The following is an 8,502-nucleotide window of genomic DNA, read 5'->3' as shown; positions in this document are numbered from 1 at the left end:
TAAGCGGTGATAGCCATCAAAGACGGTTGTTCCCAAAGGAAATTCAGGATGAATTAAATGTTTGCAATGTCAGGTGAATACTTTTATTTGTGTGTGTTACTTTATATACTTTGTGTGTTTAAATTACTTTCCCTGCTATTATGTTTACTGGTTTACATATTTTAAACATTGTGAATTGCAGAAATAACTAGTCTATTTTTGAATATTAAAAAAAAAAAGCCAAAACATCAGCATTAATGCTAGGCCACTAGTAATTTCAAAAAGAGAACTCGGAAATTAGCCGTTTTTTGTTTTTTTTTGCTGAAGTTGTTATAAATTATTGACGTCGTCCATAATTTATATTTTGTTAGTTTATTTGAACTTTAGTGGACTTAGAACTTGTAAAGCACAAGAGGGATGATTGAATTTATTGCTAAAGTAACTTTGTAAATAAATTAAACTGTTGTAGTTCAATGGCTGTTTACACAGATTACTACTAATTGCTCTATGTGGCCTTAATAATGGTAACTAATAAGCAAAATGTTATTTTACAGTTTATTATATATTACTATATTACAGTTTTAATCCAGTTGCTCCCACCAGTATGATGAAGGTTTTGACTCGGATTTCTGCGTCAGAGGTTTCTATGGTAAGTGTCTGCATGTGGTAAGATGTTTACGCAACATTTACAAGTTTTGTCTGTATTTTAACACACACATTATAGTAATCTGGCTTGGTTAGTATTTAAAGCAAATACAATTCCAATTTACTGTGCACTCATAATTGGGTATCTCTTGACTGCACTAAGGCACTTGGTCTAAGTAAAGGATATAATAATCTTTCTGTTCAGAAATTCGTTAAAGTAGTAGGAATTGTTGGTGGCCAACTTTATATGAAAATAAAATGCTGGACACCATGGGGCATATTTATAAATGGGTGTCTTTGACATTCATTCAACCTCCCCTGCTGGTGAATCTTCTAGATCTGTGGGTTTAAAATAACACTGAATGACTCTCTACCACAGGGGTGTCAAACTCAGGCCCGCGGACCAAATCTGGCCCGCACTGTAATTATATTTGGCCCGCAAGAAAATTACAAATGTCTACTAGAGCTGGCCCGCTGGTAGAAAGTGCATGAACCGCTAATACTACAAATTCTACAAATCAAAGAATGTTCAGATGGCACGTCAATCAGTACCTACAAGTGCCCCTTACTCTGTTGACATTCATTAGCGACCTTTCTCAATTGTTTATACGTTTTCAATAAATATCAAGGTTGGCCCGCGACTTTGTCCAAATTTTTCATTTTGGCCCACTGTGTATTTGAGTTTGACACCCCTGCTCCACCAAAAAGCTGTAGCATGTCTTTCTCTGAGTCGCACATTCCCTCAGACATTCACTTTTGGAAATCTTCCAGGTCCATGATTCAATGACAGTAATTAGTTCCCAGCAGAGAATGTTTCAGGGGATGTAAGATTCCTTCTTTTATAAACAGAGCTCTTACTTTTATGTGTGTCCCAGTTTTCATATTTCTATGCATCTGTCTCCACTGAATTAATACATAGCTTTCTTTATTGGTACCGACTAATCTTCAAAAAATTTTTGTGTTTTAGAGTGGGGGAAAGTACATCATTCCAGACAAGGAAGCACTTGAGTTACTGTGCTCTGGAAGCACTGGGGATATCAGAAGTGCAATTAATAGCCTTCAGTTTTCAGCATTTAAAGGTATAGTGTATGAACAAAAAGGAATCTGTTCTAAGCATACATTTTAGTGTTTATTCTATTGTGTATATACCTATAAACATATGGACATTACTGAAGCATGGCAGTCTCCTGATTGACACAATAGTTAATCTTTTTACTTGTACGCTTAGATTAAATTGCTGTGTCTGTTCTTAAACCTTTGGCAATAACCACTCCACCCGTTATTCAATTTTAGCTGTGTATGTCATTGGAATATGCTGGCAGCTATCCTTTATAAAAAAGTAATTTTACACTTTTGGGGTGTTTGTATATGAGCAGTTTAGGTGTATATTGTTAAAAACAAGTTTGTTTTTTTTTCTAATGCTGACAATGCAGACCATTCATTTAAACAACAATAATCTTCCCATTAGATTATGTATTTTGTGTGTGTTACTTACCTGCAAAAGTCTCCCTTGTGTAGACACCTAAAACCCCAGAGACTGCTTCTGTGCACTTCCTTCTTTGACTTAATGTCAGCAGACTTGGTGCTGTCATGCAAATAACACTCTATTGCAGTGTTTCTCAACACTTTTAACATGGAGTAACCATTTGAAACAACTGTCAGGTCTTCAGGGAAACCTGGTATAATGAATATTTCTATAACTCACAGTACAGTTAGTAAGAATGCCTCTTACTTTGCTGGCCAATAGGCACCCATACACATAGCCAAAATCTTCATTGGCATCTGTTAAACTGACATGAGAGTCACAAACATCTCATTGCTCCCCTAGCAACCTCTTGTGGAATCCTGCTGTATAGTAGTTCCCATCCCCATGACATTTAAATATAATATATATATAATATGCAGTTGCATGTGTACTTGTTCGTCATTCACCTTTATCTGTAGACTCAAGTAATGTCAAGTAAAATGTAATGTTTGCTCATTCAAATATGCAAAAAATGTCAGCAATTTTTTACGAAGTGTATTTTTTTTGCACATGATTGAGAACAGTGACAGACATATGCTGCTCATAAAAAGGTTCCCAATATGGCTGCTTACTAACGTCCACCTCATCTCATGCTTTTGATGCAACATTTTAAAGCAAATTTATGTTCATAATTTTCAGCCCTTAGTCGGAATCAACTTGCATTAGTTAGGGCTGAATTGTCTATAATATATTGGTTAGGTTACAGTCCGGTTCTTGTATTAAGTGTTGTTCCTGAACTGGCTTCCGCCTATGTTTGAAGAAGCATGCCAGCTGTGTGTGCTACAGATACAGCTAGGAGTTTGTTTCTGAATTAGGAGGAGTTTACAAAACCTGTCCTCTTTTAGATCTATTTAAAAGCAGTGAATCCGATGTGTGTGTGTATTAGGTTGTAGAACGAAATGTGTTCATAGTGTATGAAAATAAAGTGTATGTAAACCCTAAAAGTAAAGTTCTCCTAATTGCTACCTTTCGACAAACTTACCATTTTAGTTGCTTATCCTTCAATAAACCCAGTGCAGTCCTAAACACTTTGCAGTTTTTCTTTTCAAGCAACATTATTAGCCCCACCAAGTCCATTTCTGTGAACTTTAGAATACTCCCCAATTAAAGAGATCAGGAGAGGAGGTTGTGTCCTGTAGCCCTAACCCACATCCTTTTCTAGGGTGTCAACACCGCTTCCTCATAGACACAATACAGTGAGTGTTGTCACTATAGGACAGTAAGTGTGTTACTGGTAGGATCAACAGATCTAAATAAAGAAAGAAACCTAATTTAGCCACCTTATCTAAGGACTTGTAAGCAGCAATATATTACATTTGTTTAGATACATGTTTTAAAGCTCATATTTCATGTTTTTTGGAAAGTAAACTGGTATGGATCTCTAACTTTGACTGCTTTGTTCTAGACTCTTCCTTAACAAATGACTTCTGGTCTAAAAAGAAAAGCAGATCGAAAAAGTCAGCTAAAACATTATCCAAGGGGAAGAATAAAAAGAAAACGGACAAAGCTGGTGAAAACTCAGAAGATATCCAAGCCATTGGAGGAAAAGATGCTTCAGGCAGGTCCTTTATTGCAGAGGGGACAGTAGATATATAATAAAATAAACTTGCCTGCCTGATTACAATTTTTTGTTTACACTCACCTGTCCTCACTTCTTTTTAGTGGTGCCAACTTTTTTTTTCCACCCCCATGTATCAAATCTTTGTCCATTTTGATTGGCTTGTTGAGATGACGTAAATCCCAGCATCCTGTACTGAGTTTCAGTTAAAGGGAATTTTTGCATCATTACATTTTATAGTAACACACTAAACATATTTACCAAAAATGGATGAAATTGGCATTGCAGTTTAGATAAAATTCCTGAAATATTGAATATCTGCTACAAATTCCCCAGTTGTTCTTGCAGAAGGGAGAAAGAAATTGTCCTCTTTAAAAAAAAAAAAAAAAAGACTGGGTTAGTAATCAGAATTTTTCCCACATTTCTATATTTGTGTCTGGGAAAAAGTGGTAGATATGGTGGTAATACAGATATGACATAATTGTACACAAAAAGCAGCTTCATGTTACGGTAAAACAATTCCAGAGAATGGATGCTAACAAACAATGTGATTTTGTTATACAGTGTAGTTTTTGTTTATTCCTAACAGTTGTTTAGTGAAGGCAAGCTGACACCATGCAAATGTCATAATGCTTGTAATGCAGGACATGTACAACAGGTCCTGTTCTATAAGAGAAAATTTTAACATGATTTTGATCGAAACATTACTGTGTGTTGTACTGCATGTCGGTTGAATATTTAGAGAAGCATTATTTTCTTAGCCGTTCCAAGATTAGATGCATGTTCCGTTTTGAATTGTATGCTTCAGAGTTGCCACAATCAACTATTGTTTTATTATTATTGTTATTTTTATTATTTTATGTACTCTGTTTCTATTTTTAGGTTGTTGTGGAAAAGTCACATATGCGAAGTGAGCTGTTTAATCTGTATCTTCACCAAAACTATTTGGATTTTTTTTCCGATATTGATGATGTTGTACGATCCAGTGAGTACCTCAGTGCAGCAGATGTTCTCACCGGGGAATGGAGTGTAAGTATATATAGAGTATGTTCTCCATTATATGCCACATCCCAAACTATTTAAGAATCATTACAAAAAGGAAAAAAAGGAGACGCTTCAGACATCCAGATAACAAAATGCAAACTTTATTAAATTATTTCTTTAAAAAATACAATACAATTTACAATTATTCAATAGAAGGGTTAACTATGATATGGTCTTTTTTTCAACATCTGCTTCCTAAGGAGTTATAGAGACCTAAAGGTACACAGAAAAGAAATACAGGTTGACAATTGAAAATCCAGCCATCGATAATTTGGATCCTTTACTTTCCTGGCATGATACATTATAATTACAGGCAATTCAAAAATCCTGAATATTCCGAAATTCAGCACTCCTCAGGTCCGCAGGTTTCCGGGTTTTTGAATGTCATTCTGTAGTTGAAAGCAGTTGTAAAAAATCATTCATCAAAAGGAGTATGTTACAATAAATTACCAGTTAGAAAACTGATATGGGGTGTGAGTAGTTTATTCAATTCTTTTTATTTTTCACCTAATGTTCTGTAAATACAATACACAGTGTTCTAGGTTTCCAAACACTTTAAATGTTGTATAAGGTACAGAATAATATAGGCACTGCAGTGGGATAACAGGGATCACATGAGTACCACATTTACATTTACATTGACATGGAGCTCTGCTAATCCTATTTTTTTAGTTATATATTGGGAAAAGGAGAACAACAGAAAAAAACTGTCAAAGGTATTACCTGTTAACTGCTGAAAAAAAACACACCTGGATCAGTAAACTCATTTTGTAGCTCAGAATATAAAGACAATATGCAATGCATCACAGCAGACTGAAAACGTGGACTAAGCCAGCGGTCGCCAACCGGTGGTCCACAAGAAAATTTTGGTGGTCCCCGGCTCTGGCCAGTGCACCCCCCGAGGGAGGTTAGGAGTTGGATGAAGGACCTTGCTGGTGGGGTGCACCGGCCAGAGGCGCAGACCACCTCCTCCATACAAATCCCAGGCTCAGAAAAGTGGGCGGGCTGTGTCCCAAGCTCAGATCTGCGATGGGAAGTGGGCAGGGTTATGCCATCATGATGTCACTATGGGGTAACACTTGGCTCCCCGCACATGAGCGGTCAGGTCAGGTAATTTTAGTGGTCCGCTGGACCAAAAAGATTGGTGACCACTAGACAAAGCCATACACCAAGGACAAGTCCTTATTCTGAACTGTGTAAATTCCAGCCTTAGCTGTTGTATTTAAACACAGATTTATAGTTAAAGGGGTTACTCTGGACTGTAAAAACAACTAACTAGTAATTATGTCAGTTTAATGTCTCCATTTACTTTATTTCAGTACCAGGAAAACTCTCTTGCTGCTAGAGAACTGTTTTCAATTTTCTGTTCTTCACCATTATGCCTTCAAACCCAAGTGATCCCATACCTGGCTAAGCTCACAAATCCCCTGAGAAACACAGGTAAGAAACACATATGGGACAAAATGTAAATTATGGATTTTCTGTTCTTCATATAATTTTTTTTTTTTCCAGCACAAATTTCATTTATACAAGATGTTGGCCGTTTACCTTTAAAAAGGCATTTTGCAAGGTAATTCTCAGAATTTGGAAATACTGCTGAGTAACTGCTGTGTTTTCTGTAATATTTTCTTCACTTCTGTATGCTCAGTGTTATCCCCAGCGCCTTTTATTTAGTTGCACTACCTGGCATTTTTCAGTAACCAACCGCCTGTTGTTGGGTCACTGTACAGAGGCACTGGACAGTTAGGGAACATACTAACGGGGTGGACATTAGTAAGTTGGAACAAAGTATGGGGGGATGCCTAGAGAGCTGACACAATTGTAAGGGATATTTTTTTTTTTTAGGGAGAACACTGATGCTCCGTAATTCTATAGCTTGTCTACAGGGTTTTAGGAGTTGGGTTTATTCTTAGTTTGGGAAAAATGTGCACTGTGTACTACCTAAGCCTTCAAATTGATGGGTTCCCTAAAAACATAAATCGAAAGGCTAACAAATGCACGTGCAAGTAGAAGAAGCCTGCTTTTGCTCTATATTTGGACTTTTTGGTGCACTATTTAATTAATGACATCCTTACTACAAATGATTTATCAAATGCTTTAACAACTCAGATTGTGTTTATTCTGAGAAAATCATAAGAGCAGAATATATGTGTGCAGTGGTTTAAAACTGCTGGAACCCAAATCGGTTGGTTGATTGTGAAATTGGCATCTAAACTGCCCATATGTACACTGCTGTATTTAGAGTTCTTTTCCTTTAATAGTGCCAATGATTTTGCTTTTCCAGGATGAAGCTCGAAGCACTGACGGACAAAGATCCAGGTGCAGATGCTGACAGTGATGAGGACGAGAATCATGTGCCCAGTATAAAAGAAAGTGGCAGTAATGCCATACCCAAAAGTGCAGATGGTCTTAGGGAAGTACTATCTTCAAGCCAAGGAGGAGAAGTAGATCTGCCAACCAGCCAGCCTCAACCTGTAGTAGCTCAAGCAGCTTTGGAGGATGAAGAGTTAAAGATAGAGGAATATGACAGTGATTGAACTATGAAGGCATCAGCCATGCACAGGACTTTTCCACATTGCATTGTGCTGTAAACAGACATAATTATATTGCTTTTTCCCATGTGTGTTTTGGACTAATATGTCAAGCATAGCATTTTTATTTTCATTGGTAAAAGGAAACTCTGGTAGCAGGATAAGTACCAGAAAGGAATTTCATGGTGAAACCAACCAGGCACACATTTATGTTTTATCTCCACACTGCTCGTGTACAGCAGCTCTCTCTCTCTGCTGAAGTCACAAGATTATTGCAAGGTGACAGATCTACAATGTGAAATGCTTTTTATTTAAGTTCTGCACTAAAATATTTTTTTGTAAATAATAAAAAAACAAAACTTTTTTCCATATTGTTTCTTATTAATTTTTTGGATGTGGGACTACAGCATGTGATAAGTGGGTTTACATTACTTTGTCCACTTTGTGTACTAAACAGGTCCATCGATGTATATTGTTGTTGTTTTTTTTTTTTGTTTGTTTCTTAGGGCCATCATCATTCATAGTGAAGCAGAAAGTGGAAGGTGAAGGCTATTTTTTGTACACTTTTTAAAAAGATCAGGCCAAATCACTTTTCACCAAACCAGTGTTTTAGGGTTTCTTTGTCTGTGCCCCAAATCCTGTCATTTACTCTGTGCCTCTGCCCCTAATACCAGTGACAAAAGTGTATGAGTTTTAGATACATGGCTCTGTTTATAAGTTATAAATGTGCTTTAGATTTCTTCATAATTTTCGCATACAAAGATATTTGCTATTGTCACAGCTGTGCAATTTGAGATTGGCCACTAGATGGTGCAACTAATTATTTTTTATAGGAATTGAAAGGATACGACTATTTAAGCGAATTTCAGGCCCATTGATGGGAATAATTTATAAATAGAGCCCATAATGTGGAAAAATTACACCCTCTGTCAAGTTTTTTTTGCTTGCCCTATGTCCCGGTTTGGGAAAGTCATGCTTGATGATCATGTTGTTGCTGATTAATCAAGTAATAAGAAATTTGAAATGTTAAGAAAAAAAAAATAATGTAATAAGGATACCGAATACAATGACAACTGTCTAAGTTAGAATTCCCCTGACTTTTGGTGATTTTTTTTTTTTTTTCATTTCCTCTAGGGTTTCTAGAATTTTTCATGAGGGAAGTTCTTCTTAGTCAGACACAGACAGGAAAAATAAACCAACAGAGGGATAGCAAGTGTTAT

General features: G+C 36.5%; 1 protein-coding gene across 1 annotated transcript in view; it reads left to right on the top strand.

The window, feature by feature from the left end:
- RAD17 (RAD17 checkpoint clamp loader component) overlaps positions 1–7,651 on the top strand; it is a gene marked incomplete in the record, with an annotated part of 11,830 nt that extends 4,179 nt beyond the window's left edge. Inside the window, 10 exon segments of the mRNA XM_072413960.1 lie at positions 1–73; positions 559–628; positions 1,592–1,703; positions 3,555–3,711; positions 4,297–4,309; positions 4,590–4,769; positions 5,424–5,467; positions 6,043–6,191; positions 6,264–6,321; positions 7,036–7,651. Of these exon segments, the coding sequence (XP_072270061.1) occupies positions 1–73; positions 559–628; positions 1,592–1,703; positions 3,555–3,711; positions 4,297–4,309; positions 4,590–4,769; positions 5,424–5,467; positions 6,043–6,191; positions 6,264–6,321; positions 7,036–7,288 (1,109 nt within the window).
- Positions 7,652–8,502: the final 851 nt, after the last annotated feature.

Source organism: Pyxicephalus adspersus, chromosome 6 (genome assembly GCF_032062135.1).
Source record: "Pyxicephalus adspersus chromosome 6, UCB_Pads_2.0, whole genome shotgun sequence".
NCBI classification, from domain to species: Eukaryota; Metazoa; Chordata; class Amphibia; order Anura; family Pyxicephalidae; genus Pyxicephalus; species Pyxicephalus adspersus.
The sequence above is the reverse complement of the archived record's forward strand: the minus strand, read 5'-3'. Positions and strand labels throughout refer to the sequence as shown.